At 49.8% G+C, this 19,480-nt stretch overlaps 1 protein-coding gene across 1 annotated transcript; it reads left to right on the top strand.

Moving 5' to 3' along the window:
• The first annotated feature begins 2,626 nt into the window (after positions 1–2,626).
• On the top strand, positions 2,627–6,907 carry CD4H9orf152 (chromosome D4 C9orf152 homolog). Its single transcript, XM_049636834.1, has 2 exons — positions 2,627–2,896; positions 5,551–6,907. The coding sequence occupies exons 1-2, from the start codon at positions 2,704–2,706 to the stop codon at positions 6,075–6,077; spliced, it is 720 nt and encodes a 239-aa protein (XP_049492791.1). The 5' UTR covers positions 2,627–2,703; the 3' UTR covers positions 6,078–6,907.
• Positions 6,908–19,480: the final 12,573 nt, after the last annotated feature.

Here is a 19,480-nt window from a genome sequence, read left to right as displayed (position 1 = left end):
TGGGCCACGGCAAATCACATCTGGGAAAACTTTTGCACATTTGCATACTGAACTTTTAACATAAATTTTTTAATGTTTATTTAGTTTTGAGAGAAAGAGTGAGTGCAAGCGGGAGAAGGGCAGAGAAAGAGGGAGACCAAGGACCCGAAGTAGCCTCTGTGCCAAGAGCAGGGAGCCCGATGCGGGGCTCAAACCCGCGAAGGGTGAGATCATGACCTGAGCCAGAGTCGGACGCTTAACCAACGGAGCTATCCCGGTGCCCCTGGACTTTTAATTCATTGGACATAATAGTGTTGGGAAACGAAGGTCAGAAAGTGTCCTTGCCTCTCAAAATCTTGTTTCTAGACAGGGTATTATTTTGTCATTACGTGATGAGAAATTATAAACGGTGATCCCCTTTCCAAAAAACCAAACACGCTAACAAACACGCTAACTAACTTGCAAAGGCCAGCTTGCTCTAGGGCAGAGTTCTTGGCATGGCAACAGAGGAGCCGAAGCATACGATGCAAAAAATTGTTTAATATCATCAAAGTGCAATACACTTCCGGCCAAGGAAGTTTTGCAATAAAAACAACATGCAACAACCATATGACTCAGCAATTCTGCTCCTACAAAGAGTAACCAAAAGTATGGAGACGAGTCCTCAAGGTAAAACCGTCCATGAATATTCATAGCAGCACTATTAGGCTTTTCCAATAACCAACTGTATCGTTTTCACAAAGGAGGACATTGGCCTCTCTCTACCAAGATGCGGACTCCCTCCTGATGATCCAAAGACCACAGGCACCTCTATCACAACGTCTAACACAAAACCCTTCTTTCTCCTTTCCCACCTGCCGGTCTGCTCCTCTCCTGTGCCTATCTCTGTGACTGAAAGTACCATTCACCTCCCTTATACGGGTTAAATCGTGTCCCTCCAAATTCATAAATTGAAGTCCTAACCCCAGGACCTAAGAACGTGACTTTATTTGGAAATGGGGTCATTGCAGATATAGCTAGTTGAATGAAGATGAGGCCATGAGAGGAGCACCTGGGTGACCCAGTCGGTTAAGCGTCCAACTCTCGGTTTCGTCTCAGGTCATGATCTCACGGTTTGTGAGATTGAGCCCAACTCCGTGAGCATAGAGCCTGCTTGGGTTTCTCTCTCGCTCGCTCTCTCTCAAAATAAATAAGTAAATATTTTAAAAGATGAGACCATTAGAGTGGACCCTAGTCCAACATGACTGGTGTCCTTATAAAAAGGGGAAATTTGGACACGGAGACATGCACAATGGGAGATCACTATGTGAATATAAAGGCAGAGGTCAAGGGATGCTTTTACGTGCCAAGGAACACCACAGACTGCCAGCAAAGCCACCGAAGCCAGGTGAGAAGCCTAAAATTGATTCCCTCATAGTCCCCAGAAAAAAAATCCAGGCTTGCTGGCACTTCTGGCCTCCAGAATTATAAGACGATACATTTCTGCTGTTTAAGCTCACCAATTTGTGGCACTTTGTCACAGCAGCCCTAGAAAATGAACACACTGCCCAATGAAGACTTACCCTCCGTATCACAGCCCCTGGATCCCATCCAGTTCGCCTCCAGAATGACTCCTAGAGTTCAGCTGTGACCTTCTTTCTAATGTCTCCCGGAGGTGTGCTGGGAAATTGGGTTCTCCGGAAGCCTCATGTTAGGGCCAGATAGAAAGCGACTTAGTTGACCAAAGGATGCAAGGACAGACCCCCTGATGCAGGGGCAGAGAGTCTAGGATTCAAAGGGGATACAGAGAGGGTGCGGCTGGCAAGCAGGGGTGGGGGCGCACCTCTCGCTGTGGGTAAGATAAACACCAGCTCACTGCTAGGTTGGAGAATGCTTAGACCAAAGAGGCAGGTGGCAATGTCAGAGAGCTGGGGCTCCCCTGCGCTCTGTCCCAAGGCGGACTTTGGGGTTGGGCTTTCTTCTGGGCTGTGCGCGGTGGGTGAGTGGAGACTTGGGGCTCCCTTCCTACTGGGGTTCCCTAGGGCATGGCTGCAGCATGCACCTCCCCGAGGCACCAGCTTTGTGAGTCCTCAGAAGGCATTCTTTTTTCCAGCTGCAAACCAAACGGACAGGTTTGCCCATGAGCCTCCAGGTTTCAGTCCAAGAGGTGGGAGCTGAAGAGGCACCTGGCTTTGCCCTGCAGCAGCTCCAGCCCCGCCGGGAAACTTCGCAGGAACTCCAGGAATTGAACTCTAAACATCGAGATTGAGCAGAGAAGGACCTGGAGTACGAGGCCTCCTTGGGCGCCCAGAAGGCTTCTGAGCAGCTGTGCTTGCCTTGTTCTCTCTCCCTGGCTCCTCCCTCCTCCCCTTAGCCCCCTGTCTTACCACCTTCCTCCTCTGTTCCTTCCTTCCCTCTTGGGGATCCCTTTTGACTTCTTCCCCAATCTTCCTCTCCCCCCTGACTCTTCCTTTTCCTCTTACCTTCCCCTCTCCCGCCTTCCCCTCCCCCACCTCCCTCTCACCCCTCTTTTCCCCTTGCCTGAGCTTTACTCCTTCCCCACCTTCCACTTGGCCCTGCCTTCCCCTCCACTGTCCCCCATTTCCCTTACCTTTCCCTCCCTCTCCTCTTCCCCTCCTCCCTTACCTTTCCACCTGCTCTTCTCACTACCCTCCCACCCTCCGCCTCTCCTTCTCTCCCCTCCCACGCCCCACCCACCACTGTTTGCTTTTCTCCCGGATCTGGATGAAGGGGTTGCCCTGCCCATGCCCTGCCCTGCCCCATTTGTGGTGGCTGGGGTCTTGCTTCATGGCTGAGGGCTCGGGGACTCAGGCCCCTGGGAAAGGGCCCCGGCTCAGCATCCAGCTCCTGAGAGCCCAGTACGAAGGCTTGCGTCGGCAGCAGAGGGCCCAGGCCCACCTGGTGGTGCTCCCGAAAGGTAGGGCTGGGCAGGTGCTGGGGCAAACGTGGAGGGAGTGGGCCTGATGGGTGGCTGGGCTGCAGGCAGGGGAGGCGGGGGCTACGGGAGCCCTCCTGGTGGGGAAGAGCAGGGATGCCAGCAGAGGCAGAGCCAGAGCCGGGAGGCCGGTTCAGGGCGGCTCTGCTTGGCTCAGTTCCCCTGCCAACTGACCCAGCGGCCTCAGCCAGGCAGCTGGCCGGCTGCCCGCTGTACCCGGCCTCTGCTCTTATGTTCTCACCTTGTAGGACTGTTCTGCCTGGTGGACGGGTGTGGGGAGGGCGGCGGTTGGTGCCCCTGCTGGGCCAGTGGGGAGCCGGTAGCTCTTCCTGGCTGGGTCTCACGTCCTGCAAACCAGAGAAACTGGCTCTGGAGAGAGCAGACGTGGCATTCCCAGGAGGCCGGGCGAGGGCCAGAGGCAGCACAGGGCTTAGGGACTCAGGAGGCACCCTGGCTCATGGAGCTTGCTCATCATAGTCTCAAACAGCAGCCAAGGAAGCAGGAGATACAGAAGCCTCAAGGAGAAAAGTCTCTTCCCTCTGGGAACTCAGATTTTATTCCTGGAGAAAGTTTGCGGCACAAGGCTCAATCCCAGCCCTTCCCTCTAACAGAGGAGTGACTGGGTCAAGGGAGGTGGAAAGGCTAATGCTGTTCCTGGCGGGGGGGGGGGGGGGGGGGGGGTTCACCACCGAGCTGAAGGCACCCGTTTCTCCTTTGGGCTATTGCCAGCCAGTGGGTTCTGTCTGAACCGAAATGGCAGAGTCAAATAGCCCTTCATCTCTGCAGGGCATACACTGAAAGGTTCCTAAAGCCCTAGCCCATCCTCAAAGGTGTTTATTCATTCAGTCATTCAGCAAACATTTATTAAATTCAACTACTAGCAAATGAAAGTACCATGCTTAACACACCCGTGATTCAGACTCACAACGAATCCCCATAACTGGCGTGTCCCAAAGATAACTTGAACTCGACCTGCCCCATTGAACTCACCGTCCCCTGCCCCAACCCCCCGCTTTGGTTCTTTCTCCTAGGCTCTGTAACTCAGTGCCCTTCTCCCCTAGCATCATGTGATCACTTAGGACCGGGTAGCTTAACCACAGATGGGCTGGCCAGGCACTGCTTTGTCAGGAAAGACTCCTGATTCCCAGGCCAGGTCAGCCACTCTGTGGGATCTGTTTTGGGGTCAGTGTCCAGGTGTACCTCCCACTTTAGTCCTTTTCCTCGGTCTCTGTGGACCACGGGCTGTGATGGACAGCTAAGGAGGCTCCTCTCTGCCACCAAGACCTGCCTGTTCACCTTAACATAGCGGAGAGGACACTAGTTCCTGGCTTCTCCCGTCACGTCCCCTCCTCCTCTGTTCTCAAATAGGTACATAACATTTTGACTATTTGTGAAGGTTTTCGTGCTGAGAAAAACCGTGCGGTCCTCAAATGGGAACAGATGTCCAGTCTCACCACTGTTGGCAGAGATGGCCACACCAGTCCTGTTTTCTCAGATTCCCAGAACTGGAGCTCAGGGCTTCCTGCTGCCTTGAGACCTCCGACACCAGCTCCCCACCCCTGCAGAACACGTGCCCGAACACTCACTTTGTCCTGTACGGGGCCTTGTTGCTGCGACACATGCCCGAATACTCAAGAGAGCTTCACGGACAATTCAGAGGGAACCCCGGGCTGGTCACAGACCTGCTGTCCTGGGAACGTGCCTTCCAGTCATCCCCACCACCTTCTCTGCCACCAAGGGTTGACAATACACTATCACGTGCCACAAGGTGGTAAATATACATCCCCAAGAAAGAAGAGGGACATCAGTCTGGATCCTCACCCCTGCAGCCAGTTCAGGGAAGCAGTGGGAGCTGCTGATGTGTTCTCAGAACTGTGTCTGTGGGAGGGGAGAAGGGGAAGGGCCAGTCGTCCAAAAGGAGCATCCTCTACCTTGGGTGGGAAACCTGTTAGTTGAATCCCGGAACAGAAAACCCTGTAAGAGTAACCTTTTCCCCCGGCCGGTGAGTGTGAACCTGTACCAACCAATTCTGTCAGCTTGACATGCTAGTTCCCCAGCTCATCGCAGTTAAGTCCTGGAGTCTGTCATTAAACTCAGTTCTGCTTGAGATTTTTCTTCATAGCATTGGTTACCACCTGCGATTTTATTATAATATAGTCGCTTGCTAGGATGACTATAGAATACTTTCTGTATAAATTATTAAATTATATAATATGATATCTGTATAGAATATATAACATATTCCACCCCACTAGAACCCATCCATGAAGATGCGGATTTTGTCTCAATCTTTACTGCCGTATTCTCAGAACCTAGGATAAATAATCCCTGGCATATAACGAGTGTGCGATCAATATTTGTGGAATGAATGAATAATTGTGCCTGAGCGTGTGTTAGAGAGCTTGTGTGGGTGTGAATGTGTGGGCATGGGAGGGAATGCACATGTGTGAACATACGTAAGTGGGGTCATGTGGGACCCACGTATGTGTGTGTCCCACGTATGCAATGTACTGGCCGCCTGGCTTCCTTGACGTTTTGGGATCATATTCCTTCAGCTTGAAAGCTCTGAGACCCCTCAAAGGCGAGCTGCCCAGGTACATTCTGGTGGTGACCCTGCTTGTGCCTTGCTTTGTCAGGAGGGTACGCGTCTGCTCCTGCAGAGTCCATGGTCAGTGCTGTTTGGATTAACAAGGAGAGAAGGTGTTCCCTGTCCCTGGAGGAGGCAGATCCTGAAGCAGAGGTGATGCTGGAGGAGGCTGACAGAGGCTGTCTTCAGGTCCCCGAATCTCCATGGCACAAGCACCTAGAGATGCACCACTGGGTCCAGACCTTCCATCAGGAAACCGGTCTTCAAGTGAAACACAAGGGCAAGCTCATGGGGTCCGAGCAAAGGCTCTCTCAGGAAGGAGACCCGGGCTCGTTTGAAAACAATCAGATGACTCAGCAAGGGACCAGCATTCTAGAAACAGCCCGGCATGAATGTCAGGAGGACAATGTCCAAACAAAGGCAGCGGGATCTGGCTTAAATATCGGCATTCAGTGCCCTCCTTCCATAAAGAACCCACACAGGTCTGAAAAACCAGCTCACTATCCATTTCCCCAGAGGAAAACTCCCAGGATCTCTCAAGCTGCCAGGAACCTGGGCTTATATGGACCAGCCTGAGGCTTTCTACTCAGCCAAATGTCTCAACTTTGAAACTATGGATGACCTCATCAAAGAACACGGGAGGCAGAGCCACAGCTAGGGCCTCTAGCTGTGCACAAGAGCTAGACTAACTCAGTTGCAAGGATTCTGAACTTCATGGTGGACACACAGTCTTGCCCTTCAAAAAAGAAGAGATTGCCTAGACCAGATTGCACACAGTCCAGGATGAAAGAGCGTTGTCTAATCGATGCGATGTGGCCTTATTCTGCTTATATACAAAGACCTTGCTATGGAGCCCTAGATGCCCATTATTTGGGGAGGCCCAGTAAGACACCTCCTCTGTCCCTAGAAAAGGGAATTTGCAAACATAACACAGGCGCCCTAGCCAATGGAATGCCTTAGCAGTGCCCTGGAGTCAACGGGCGTGGGCAGTCTTGTTTTCAGTATCTTCTGATGATTTCTCACATGATCTGGAGAAGATGAGCACTGAGAATTGCGTTTTTCTGTTCACTGTGCCCGGAGGCCAGCTCACTTAGAAGTCACTGCATTCATTGGGAGTGACCACACCATTTCAGCTAAGACTCTCAAAGTATGGTCACTGTGGGTTAAACAAACAAACCAACAAACCTACTGTTTTGTGTGTTAAGGGTGTTTAGGCCATCTCTCACCTCTCACTGAGACTGCACATTCCAGACCAACCATTGGTTTATTTCCTTGCCTCTCTCCCTCTATTCTTCCCTCCCTCCCTCCCTTTCCTTACCTTTCTTTTCCTCTCTTCCTTCCTTCTATCCTTCCTCCCTTCCTTCCTTTCTTCCCATTTGTCTGTCTTCTCATCCCCCCCCCACTCTCTGTCTCCTAATTAAGTTCTTATTAAACACTGCCAGTGATTGAAGATATATAGTAGTTGGAGCCTGAGCAGGAGACAAAGAAATGTTCCTATTGGAAAATATGTAGTCCCCACAAACTCCTTCCTCTTCAGCCGAATTTGAAGAACTCAGATCCTTCCTGGGGTATTTTAAACTCAAGAAAAAGTGAACCAGGTGTTACTTGAGTGATGAGAAGAAAGTCAGTCTTTCTTGGTTAATGTTTAACTTTAGGAATGATATTTAAACACACCGAAGGTGCCTTTCCCTCATATCAGATAATCGCTCTGTAAAGTTTCATTTGTATTTTCCTCTTTTTCCCCAGTGGCGATCCTGTCTTGTCCATCTTCATCCAGAGTTGTTAACTAGCTGTGTCATTACCTGTGAAAGATACATATGTGCCTGCTCATTGGATCACCCAGAAATTCACTGCAGTTTGGGGGTTTGTTGCATTTTTTTGTGAATAATTCTTAAGAGCCACAGTTAAATTTTTTTTAGTCAATGAAAAATAAGGGAATTTTCTGAAAAAACTTTGTCCTTCACTTTTGTCATAAAGAGGATTCCCAGGGGCTCCTGGGTGGCTCATTCAATTAAGCGTCCAATTCTTGATTTGGGCTCAGGTCATGATCTCACTGCTTATGAGATTGAGCCCTGTGTGGGGCTCCATGCTGGGAGTGGAACTTGCTTAAGCGACTCTCTCTCCCCCCCTCCCTTTCCCTCTGCCTCTCCCTTGCTTGGGGCTTTCTATAAATGAATGAATGAATGAGGATTCCCATAAGTAACCCCTCTTTCTACAATGTATCAGTCAGACAGGCTATGTTTTGCTGCGGAAACAAACCGTCAAATCTTACAACAGAATTTTTTTTTTTCACTCATGAAAAGTCCATGTGGATTTGGGCAAACTTCCCAGGGCAGCTCTCGTGCATATATGGCCGAGAGTTCAGGCTGCTTCAGCATCATGGCACCTACGATATCAATACTGGGTTCCCTCATCACTGTAGCAGGAGAAGAAAGCCAGGTACACAGTCATGTACTGGCTTTCAAGTCACTTTTGCTTACGTTTCGTTGTCCAAAGCAAGTGTCATAGTCCTATCTTCACTTCAAGGGTATGCAGTCATCCCAGGTGCCTGGAAGGAGGGAAGAAATGGAAAGCATGGATGAATAGCACTAATGGCTAACACAGGTAGATAGGGGCCAATTATAGCACATTATTAGATTTCATTCTGCATACAATAAGTAGTCATTAAGAGATTTACGTACGAGACTAAAATGATTTAATCTGCAGTTTAACCAGATTACTTGGGTTGTTCTACGGAGAATGAGTTGAGGGTCACATTAAAAGGCAATGGCCGGAAACGGCCAGGACAAGTTCAGTGGGAGAGATGCTCTCAGCTCAAGCAAGAGTGGGAGCTGAAGAGACGGGGAAAAAGTGGATACATCCGACGTATATTTTGGAGATAAAGTCATTAGGATTTACTGAAGGAAGATTACAACAAGGGGTCCTGAGTTGGGGATGTTCGTGAGGCACACAAATGAAGATATCAAATAGGCTGGTGGATAATTGAGACCAAAGTTCTGGACTGGACATGAATTTAAGGGACACTAGTATGTGGAGGCACCGGAAATATGAGCAAAGGTGAGCTCACCTGTGCAGAGTGTCGAGGGAAGGCAGGGTCCAGAATAAGTCCTGAAAATGCACAGTTTCCTTGGTTGAAAAATCTCTAAGGATTTTTCCAATCCTTCCTTAGAAGAGGGGGGGCAGAGGGAGGAGGGGGCAGTTGAAGGACACCGCAGAGCAGGTTCCTGACTGGGGACAGAAGGAGAGCCAGGGTGGTGGGGAGTCACAGACCTTCAGAGGCTGGACGTGGCACAGGTCACCCTCCTGACTGCAAACCTTCCACAAATCCCCATTTTCTAGATCCACATTCCTCAGTCTGGAGTTGCTTTTCCTTGAGCATGGGTTAGAAGGCCAGAGTCCAAGAGGCGATGCCTGAGTGGGAAACCTTTTCAGCCAAGAACAGGCCAGGTCAGTGTCCACAAGTTCAGGTCTGAGCTGACTGCCCACCACCAAGGCTGATCGGACAGAGCACCCTTGTCCCCGAGGCCTGGCCTTCCCTGGGCCCGAGTTGTTCTCGTGCTGGGGGTGCAGCTGAGGATCTAGTGTTCCCCTGGAAGAGCTTGAAGGAAGAGAGGGAAAGGGCAGGGCCGGTTTGGGATCCTTCCTCTTCCCACAAGGCCGCTTCTGCCAAGAGCATTAGACCAGAACCATCCCTCTGTTGCTCGGTCACACTCACACTTCCACTAGCCCATGGGCTGGCACACCAGCTCGGCTAGTCTGGGCTGTCATACCAGCCACAACCGATTTTCTCTCTCCCGTGCTGGGCAGGACTGGAGCTAACCTCTTCCCCTCCTCTCCGCAGTGCTAGCAGAGGAAGGCTCTCATGAACTAGGGACCACCCAGCTCACAACAGACGGCCCTGCATCAGGCCTCCCAGCCTTCCCACCACAGCGAGGACCCCTCCCCTCCCCAGCCCAGCCCAGCCTGCCACCACGTGGCTGCTGGTGATGGCCTTCAGTCCTCGGGCTCCAGTCTCAGCACTGCCATCAGGAGACATGACCTTGGCTGAGTTCCCGAACTCTCTGAGCCACACCAGTCCCAGTTACAACATGAGGCCACAATAGCCCCTGTGGGCAAGAGCAGGGACAGGAAGAGGCCTTGGCATTAGCTGGCAATTCTGCCATCCCCACTAGGGGCACATCCCCACATCCCCGCTAGGGGCAGCCTCCCTGCATACCACCTCAGCCAGGATTCCCTAACTTTCCATCCCAGTTCTTGCCTCTGGCTCAAGTCAGATCCCACAGACCTCCCTCCCCACCCCAGCACAGCCTGGAAGCAAATACCTTTAAGGCCAGCGGATCGGGGTGGGGGGTGGGGGAGGAGGAGCATGGTCCCCTTGTCACACAGCCCTCCCCCATTCAGAGGGTACAGACTTTTGGCACCAGGGTGGAAGGCAGAGAGAGAGCACAGATGGCTCTTTTTTTTTTTTTTTTTCAACGTTTTTTAATTTATTTTTGGGACAGAGAGAGACAGAGCATGAACGGGGGAGGGGCAGAGAGAGAGGGAGACACAGAATCTGAAGCAGGCTCCAGGCTCTGAGCTGTCAGCGCAGAGCCTGACGTGGGACTCGAACTCACGGACCGCGAGATCGTGACCTGGCTGAAGTTGGACGCTTAACCGACTGCGCCTCCCAGGCGCCCCACAGATGGCTCTTTATGTGATAGGTTGTGGTGTCTTTTGAGTCTCTCTTCCCTTGGTTGTCTACACTGACCTAGCTCATGGTCTGTGGGCCTCTTGTGGACAGGTGGTGGCCCCCACAGGCTCGTGCAGACAAGGAGCTCCATCCCCTAGCCCCAGCCCTCCCACCCGCTATGTATCAGAGGTCTACCTCTCTTGACCGGGCGCCTGGGTCTCATCTACTCTTTGCCGGCCCAGCTGGGGCCTGTGCACACGGACAGGAGCCATTTCTGCACCTACTTGTTGCCATCACCTTTGCTAGAGAAGGTGGTCTAACTTAAGCAAACCAACTCCAAGCCTGTAACGCCTCTAGGTTACAAAATTGAAACCTAAGGACAACCAGCCGCAAACAGCCAACTAGGCGTTGGGCTATAGCCAATCAATCATTCCTTACTCTGCTTCCCTGGCTGCTGTATCCAAGTCTCTCCCTGAGCTTCTGCTGGTGGAGCACCCCTCACCACTTTCAGTTGGGGGCTGCCTGAGCAGAATAGACTTTGGCTCGAATAAACTCTTTGAGTGTTTACCATGCCTCAGTTTATCTTTTAACACTATGTGAAACTTCTCCTGTCTGATCCCTTCCCTTCGTTTATTTCTGCATCATCATAGCTAGGAAATCCTCTTGAAACGTTTTTGTCTTCAAACTACTGGTGGTGAGATTGGTGCTCCTGTCTGGAGGCCAGAGAGAACCCCATGACTTTCTAAATCCTGCTTCTTAAAAGCTAACCCTTCCCCAGCCGCTGATGCACTGGGTATCCCTACTTGGCACTAATATTCCTTTAGGTCACTTCCTTGCTGTTTAGAAAGACCCACCTGACCCACCGTCAACATTTTCTCTCTGCACATAAATTCCTGAAGGTTTTTTTTTTTTTAATTCCTGCTGCAATTATGTTTCGTCCACAGCTAATGAACGATTCGCTTCCTGGAAACACTATTCAAGTGACTAAACTTTTCATTTTCATTTTATTTCTTGGCTCTGGGCTTGCGGCAGTTCCATGAAGTTTTCCCCCTTCACTGCCACCCAGAAAGACAATACAACCACAATTACAAACCCTTTTATCTCCCTTCCTGTTGTCTGTTCATTGATGAATCTACCACCGGGCTGAGGGTTTTTTGTTGTTGTTGTTGTTTTCTTTTTGGTTTGTTTTGTTTTGCTTTGCTTTGTTTTTATTTTTCCAGCTACTTTAATTATAAAAGTCTTTTATGTTCTCCAAAAAGAAAAAAAGAAAAAAAAAACCCCAGAAGGCAGCAGGCTAGTACAAAAATGTACAATTGGAAGACATTACCACCAACTAGATCTGACAATAACTCATACTGAAGATGCTGAAAATAAAAGCAAATTAAAACAAAGCACTAAGCCAGGGGTCTTATTTAATCAGGGATGTTCACCACCTAGATCTCTTCCAAATAATACAGTGCTTGGTTACTCTAAAAAACAGAACCAATGAGCCTGGAATCAGGCTGTGCATATTTTGAAAAACTTCTATGATCAACACCATTCCTGATAAAGAAGCACTGTATTAATATGAACCATGTTAGCTCTAAACCAGGACTTCTCATCCAGATATACCTAACCCTTCCCCAGCCTGGCTGTTTTTATCCACCCCCGAATTCCCCAAGCTCAGGATCACAACCAAGGCTTGGCAGCATGCCAACCTCTCAGCCTTGGCCAAGAAATGGAAGAAGGAGGGGAACGGTGGTGGTAAACACCGCGTCCTCTGCCAACCCACACTCCCCACATGTTATTAAGGAAAGCCTGATCTGGCCCTCAGGATCAGTAGGAGATCTAGGTCAGTGAATACCGTCCCGATGCAGGAGCAGCTCTGCTCACAAGAAACGCAGAGCTCTCCTGGTGGGAGGGACTGGAGACAGCTTGTCCAGACTCCTGCCCCAGCCATGGATCTCCACCCCCTGCCAGTCTCAGATTCCACTTGCCAGATTCTCCCCCAAAACCAGACACTCGCTTTCCTTTTAAGGTTCTGCCCACGGCACATGTGGCTACATTCACAACCTGAGGACTAGGGGCGATCGTCTCCCAAAACCCAAGCTCCTCTCTGCTGAGCTCTACCACGTGCTGACAAAATCAATGGGAAGACCCCTGACCAGCCACGGACCACCGCCAGTCTCCAAAGGGTGTGTGTGTGTGCAAAGGACACTCAGAACAAGCGCTCACTGTGGCCAGACCCTGGTGATGCGGCCCAAACATGAGCTGTGGGCCCCCCGTTGCTCCTCGAGCCTTAGGCGCACAGCTGGGTTGGCCCTGTCCATAGGCATTGGCCTAAGACAGTGCTTCCCAACGCTGACTGCACAAGAGAATCATCATGGAACTTGGACAATATCTAATTAAATTACAATCTCTGGACTAGGGCCAGAGCATTGATATTCTATATTTGTCTTTTTGATCAAGGCATAAAACAGGTCAGGTGTGGCAAGTGTGTGTGTGTGTGTGTGTGTGTGTGTGTGTGTGTGTGTATTTTTTTAAGTAGGCTTCATGTGCAGTACGGAACCCAGCGCGGGGCCTGAACTCAGGCCTGAGATCAAGACCTGAGCTGAGATTAAAAGTTGGATGCTTAACCAACTGAGCCACTCAGGCACCCCTCTTCAGAGTATATCTTAAAGACTTATTTATGTGTGTGTGTGTATATATATATATATATATATATATATATATATATACTTATTTTCAGAGATACACCCCCCCACACACAGCATAGATCAAGATAAAAATTGCCAACATTCTAGAAAGTTCCCTTCAGCCTCTTCCCAGTAACCAGCCACGGTTTCCCAATGTCCTATTTTCATTTTTTGCCATCATGAATAAAGCTAGTATTGCTCTTTGGACGTGTCCTTTGGTGGCATTTTCTTTCACTTCTCTTTGTTAAATTCTCACCGCCCTCTTTTTTTTTTTGTTTACAGATGCCTGTCTAGGCCACCTGGGTTTGAGCAGCGGCAATTTTTGGTAGCCCCCCTCAGATATTCTTTTTAAAATTTTTTTTTTAACGTTTATTTATTTTTGAGATAGAGAGAGACAGAGCATGAATGGGGGAGGGTCAGAGAGAGAGGGAGACACAGAATCTGAAACAGGCTCCAGGCTCTGAGCTGTCAGCACAGAGCCCAACGCGGGGCTCGAACTCACGGACCGCGAGATCATGACCTGAGCCGAAGTCGGACGCTTAACCGACTGAGCCACCCAGGCGCCCCCCACCTCAGATATTCTAACGTTTTCAGCATCCAGACCCACTACCTTAGGACCACGTGGAGCTGGAGGCTCCAACAAAATTACTCGAGGGACAGAGGCTTCCCTCTCTTCATGTCCCTTCTCCTTTGGGTCCTATGCTGCTTCTGCTTGACTTTCTAAAGAGGGGGAGCAGGGATGGGGACCCACCCTGCGGGGGAGACAGCCCATGCACATTGTATCACACCAGCTTTGTGGATGGGAAAATCTCACCCCCGGGTCTGGGGCTCTCTAAAAAAGAGAGTCGACCAGAAGGGTCATTGATCCTCCTGCCAACATGCAGGCCAACTGTATTCCTTCTGGGGTAGAGTTAGGTGGAGACAAAGCCTTGGACTTCCTCTAGGGCCCACCTGTGTGCCCTTCACCCCCCGTGGAAGCCCAGGCACATGGGTCACTTCTTGCTGGAGGGTTCTGTAATTGCAGGATTCTTGTTGAGATGAACTGGAAGCCATACGCAGACGACGGTGAACTCGATGATTTCAGTGAGCAACACTTCAGGGCAAGGGCCCAGAGCAGTCTGGGTAAGAAGCTCCCGAACACAGTCTCTGTGGTATTTATCCAGGGGACGAGGAGGGTGGGCAAAGAGTTATTTTCAGAGTGTTATAGAGACACTTTAGAAATTTCAGAGTGATTGACTTTGTAGCGATTGGGGTCACCAGTGGTACCCCGGCCGATCACCTAGCTCCGTGGTTCTGCAGACCGGCAGCAATTGCTTCGCTGGGCACAGGTCAGAAATGAGAATTATGTGGCCCCGTCCAGACCTGCTGACTCAGAAACTCTGGGGGCGAGGCCCAGGAGGGTGGTTTAGCACATCCTTTGGGTGACTCTGAAGCAGGCTCACGTGTCACGATACAGGCTGTTCCCCGCCTTTGCGTGTGATTGGTACGCACGGGTCACATTGGGTGGATTTCCTCTTATAGATTTCTTTAAGCAAAAAAAAGATCCCTTTAGTGTTCCGAGCACTTGCACAGAAACGAGGAGCATTGCTTCCTGGCTTTGGAGAGACCACTGTGACAAGTTCGCTTATTGACTTTCGGTCCCGGTTTCCTACTCTGGTCTAAAGAAGGGCAGTCCTGGTAGCCTCTGCTGAAGACAGAAAGGAGGTGACAGGGAAGAAAAGTCACCCCTGCAAGCCCTGTAGGAAGGGCACAGAGCCCCCGGCCCTTTGTTCCAATAAGCCCCTTGCTCGCCCGTGGCGTGGAGAGAAGAAGCCCAGTGTGCTTGCTTGCTGAGCTCAGGCTCCCGGGTTGTGACTGGCAAGTGAACAGTCTAGTTGCAGAGAGAGAACAAATCTCTTCCAGGTACTGAGCTGTTCCCGCGTACCAGACTCTGGGCTACAACAAGAGAGGTGGATACACAGGGATGTCACATGCTCTGTTCTTCAGGACGTAAGCAAAGCTTCTGCACATAGAACAGGCATGACACATATGGCAGATAATCATAAGCCCAAATCATAAACCACAAGTGGTAATACACTAAGAAGTCGAGTCGGAGGAAGGGGAAGGCTAAGTAAGAAATTCACTTAAAAGATTTTTTTTCTTTAGGTTTATTTATTTTTGAGAGAGAGAGAGAGAGTGAAACAGAGCATGAGCAGGGGAGGGGAAGAGAGAGAGGGAGACACAGAATCTGAAGCGGGCCCCAGGCTCTGAGCTGTCAGCACAGAGCCGATGCGGGGCTTGAACTCGTGAACCACGAGATCATGACATGAGCCGAAGTCAGAGGCTTAACTGACTGAGCCACCCAGGCGCCCCAGAAATTCACTTTTTAAGCAACATTCTATTCAGTGAATCTCAAGAACTTTGGCCATCCCAATTTTTTTTTTAATGTTTATTTTTGAGAGCGAGAGAGCGAGAGACCATGAACAGGGGAAGGGCAGAGAGCCAGGGGGACAGAGGATCTGAAGCAGGCTGTGCCGATAGCACAGAGTCCGACATGGGGCTCGAACTCACGGACTGCGAGATCAGACCTGAGCCGAAGTCAGACGCTTAACTGACTGAGCCACCCAGGCGCCCCCATCCCAATTCTACCCCAGCGAACTTATACTATGGTTAGCAATGACCAGAAGCCCAAAGAATTAAAATGCCAACAGCAAATCTTACCTAACAGCTCTGGTCTATACCGCATCTTATTATGTTATTTTGTTTTATTAAAAACAAAATCCATGGTCATGGATGAAATTCATGGCTGGGCCAGTCACTTTTCTGACCACTCACAGAATCGGGAAGTGCTCTGGCCACAAAGTCGCAAAACACAGCTTCAGCACAGAACTTAATGCATCCTATCAGTGTCATTTTTAACAAGTAAAAGATCTCTGATTTCATTGAAAGGTAAAACTTCTTCCCCACAGCTCGGGGTTAGAGGTCCGCAGTGGAAGGGTGGGAAGCCTGGTTAGTGCTCACCTACCCGGAGCCTCTAGTTCTCATCCTAAACGACGTAGAGAGGTTCTTGTCCTCTCCAGGGCTGGGAGTCGGTAGTGGCTGGGAGGGAGGGAGGTGAGGTAAGACCTTACTTGATTAATACCACCATGAAAGGGCAGGGAAAGAATTAAAGCCAACACTTTCTCTGTCTTGGTTTTTGAGACCCACCGTCTCATCCCTGGGATCTTCCTTTGACTAAGAGGATGTACCCCTGCTCAGCTGGCTGCCCGTAACTTGTCTGCAGCTCTTCTGCGCGCAGGAGTGAAGCTCAGCTTCATTCTGCTGTTGTTCCTGCCCTTCTCTGGGCAGCCCCGGTGTGCAGGACCTAAGGACACCTCACGCCTCTTGAACGAGAGGCCCATCTCTGCTCCGGTGGACACCCACACCATGCTTTGTGCCCGCAAATTCTAGAGAGGAGGCCTAATGTGCACAGCCAGCTCTCTTGGCTGTGTTGTTACGAAGCCGGCAGCTACCTCCTTCCCAATCCCCAGAGAGCATATAACAAGCTTCTTGATGGCTCCTTAATACCTTCTCTCTCGGCTAGAGGCCAGGCAGCCACCCCAGCCCCCTCTGTGTGGATGGGACTCTGAGCTCACTGAACTTTGTCTCCAGCAACCCTCTGCTAATCCCCAACTCCTGACAGGTGCAATGGAAAGTTATGTGTGGCGTTAAACAGCATTACCAAATGATTCCACAATCCCACTCGTAGGTATGTGCCCCCAAAGAACTGAAAGTGTATGTGGGTGTTCACGGCAGCGTTACTCACAATAGCCAAAAGGTGGAAACAGCTCAAGGGGTTATCAATGTGTGGATGGATAGATAGATGTAGTCTATCCAGGGCACCTGGGTGGCTCAGTCGGTTGAGGGACCAACTCTTGATTTCAGCTCAGGTCATGATCCCAGGGCTGTGGGATCGAACCCCGTGTTGGGCTTCACGCTGAGTGTGGAATCTAAGATTCTCTCTCTCTCTCTCTCTCTCTCTCTCTCTCTCTCAAAAAAAAAAAAAAAAAAAAGAAAGGATAAAAAGAATGTAGTGTATCCACACAATGGGAATACTACTTAACCTTAAAAAGGAAAGATCTGACACATGCTGTAAATTGGATGAGCCTTGAAACCATTATGCGAAGTGAAAGAAGCCAGATGCGAGAGGTCATTTATTGTGTGATTCCATCTATGTGAAGTTTCCGGAACAGGCAAATCCATAGAGACAAAAGGCAATTCGTGGGTGCCAAGGGTGGGGGAGGGGTAACGAGGAACGGCTGCCTGATTGTGGGGTGTCTGTTGGGGATGACGAACGTGGTTTGGAACTAGAGAGTTCACAACATTGTGAATGTACCAATGTACTGACTTGTTCACTTTAAACATGATTAAGTTATGTGAATTTCACCTCAATACATTAGGATTTTTTAAAAGTTATGTATGCTTACCCAGCAAACCCTGTGGCTCCCTCTTCACATCTCTGAGTACATCCCTCTGTCTCGTCCACAGGGCTCCGTCCTGGTGCTCGTCTCTGTTCCCAGCTGCCTTCCTCCTGGGAAAGCTCCTCTGTGGTGCTCCCGCTGCCCTCCCTGCAGGTGACAGACTCCCTGTGGGAGAGGCTCTGTGCCCCGCCTCCACCTTACATGCTGTTCCAGCAAATCACCTGAGTTCTCTTTGGTCGTGTTTATGGAGGCCAGAGAGTTACAGCCTAGAGCCCTCATTATTCCCCTTGTAACGAGGCTTTCTTTACCTTTCCGGGTCACCAGACTGATTGCCAAGGACCAAGTGCACTTAGCAAGCAGATGGCTTAGGTGACATTAAGAACAGACTATGAAGGTGCATCGAAAAGATAATGTGTGTTAATTGCACATTAATTACCTTAAATGCTCTGCTGCTGACAGGGCTCACGGGATTCAAACGTGCTACGCTCAGCCTTGTCACAGGCAATGGGTGTAATTCAGGAGAGAGAGACTTATCAGAAGGGGTCTGGCACTCTCGGGAACAGTCTTCTTTGTCCTCCCATTGCTGAGTCACACAGGTCCCACATCCTCAGTGGTGTACATGCAAAGACCCTGAGCAGTAGGAACCCAAAGTCTCCCTGTGGTGGGAGTCTCTTGTAGGGAGCTGGCCCTCCAGGCATATTGAAGCTACGCGGCCAGCCTTCAATGGTCAAAACCCCACAGGCTCCACCAAAACCAGATGCATATCATTATCACCACTAAGCTTTGCTGGCAGATTGATACAACCCTCCCCCAAACAACTCATGAACCCGTGGTTATAGAACATCATTTATCTTTCGTGAATACATTCTATAGCGTTAGCAAAGTGTCACTGCCATGCTCCAGCAGCTCTGGAGGCAAGCGGGAGGTCGTTTCTGACCAGCTGACGTTAACTCGGACCGAAAAACACGGCAAACGTATTCAGCAGCCACCAGCATCTTCTCAGGGTCAATCTGCATGGCTTGCAACTCAGAGAAGGTAGCTCAAGTGCAAACAGCTGCATGACCCAGACACGTTCCATAAAGTCCTGCTCCACCGCACTGGGTGAGACACAGGTGGCATGACTGAGGGGCAGCCGAGCACAGTCAGCTTATTTTTATCGGTGATTGTCCCTGAGGCTCCCCAGCCCAGGCGAAACTTTCGCACGAGTCCCCATTAAGCATGCCAACACTGCTTCCGGGATACATGGGATTTGTGGGACGTGGGTGTTTGAGTGATATCTGTGATGCACAAGGAGGCATGCGGTATCCTTTGTGTTAAAAGGCATGGGATATCCTGATGAGTGCAGAGGACTTTCTAGCTCTGTGTTCCTCTCACCTGTCCTTGTAACTATTTCTCTTCCCATAGGTTGTGCCGTTATAACCCTGGGAAAGGATACACTTGATGGGGACTATGTACCAAGAGAGGATGTGCGACTTAGATCATGTTTTTAACAGCTTATTCCTTCAGGCTTCCTTTGGATTGCTCCCTTGCCAGCTTCTGTGGTAGCAATAGAAATTCTAGAAATAGTTTCCTAATCTCTAAAAGCCAGTCTAGCTCTGGAAAACAGTGGGGAGGTTCCTCAAAAAATTAAAAATAGTATCTACCCTATGACCCAGCAATAGCACTGCTAGGAATTTACCCAAGGGATACAGGAGTGCTGACGCATGGGGGCACTTGTACCCCAATGTTTATAGCAGCACTCTCAACAATAGCCAAATTATGGAAAGAGCCTAAATGTCCATCAGCTGATGAAGAAATTGTGCTTTATATACACAATGGAACATTACTTGGCAATGAGAAAGAATGAAATACGACCTTTTGTAGCAATGTGGATGGAACTGGAGAGTGTTATGCTAAGTGAAATAAGTCATACAGAGAAAGACAGATACCATATGTTTCCACTAAACTTAACAGAAGACCATGGGGGGAGGAAAAGTTGGAGGGAGGTAAACCATAAGAGACTCTTAACTGAGAATAAACTGAGAGCTGATGGGGGGAGGGGGAGAGGGGAAAGTGGGTGCTGGGCATTAAGGAGGGCACCTGTTGGGATGAGCACTGGGTGTTGTATGGAAACCAATTTGACAATAAATTTCATATTTAAATAAATAAATAAATAAGATAAAAGCCAGTCTACTGTCTTAATCAATGCAGGGA

Source organism: Panthera uncia, chromosome D4 (genome assembly GCF_023721935.1).
Source record: "Panthera uncia isolate 11264 chromosome D4, Puncia_PCG_1.0, whole genome shotgun sequence".
In the NCBI taxonomy this organism is placed as follows: Eukaryota; Metazoa; Chordata; class Mammalia; order Carnivora; family Felidae; genus Panthera; species Panthera uncia.
This window is presented reverse-complemented; position numbering and strand designations above follow the sequence as displayed.

Excerpts from the sequence above, each read along its gene's own strand:
- CD4H9orf152 (XM_049636834.1), top strand. The coding sequence starts at position 2,704 with ATGAAGGGGTTGCCCTGCCCATGCCCTGCCCTGCCCCATTTGTGGTGG. Across the intron at positions 2,897-5,550 it reads CCTGGTGGTGCTCCCGAAAG|GAGGGTACGCGTCTGCTCCT; the intron begins GTAGGGCTGGGC and ends TTGCTTTGTCAG.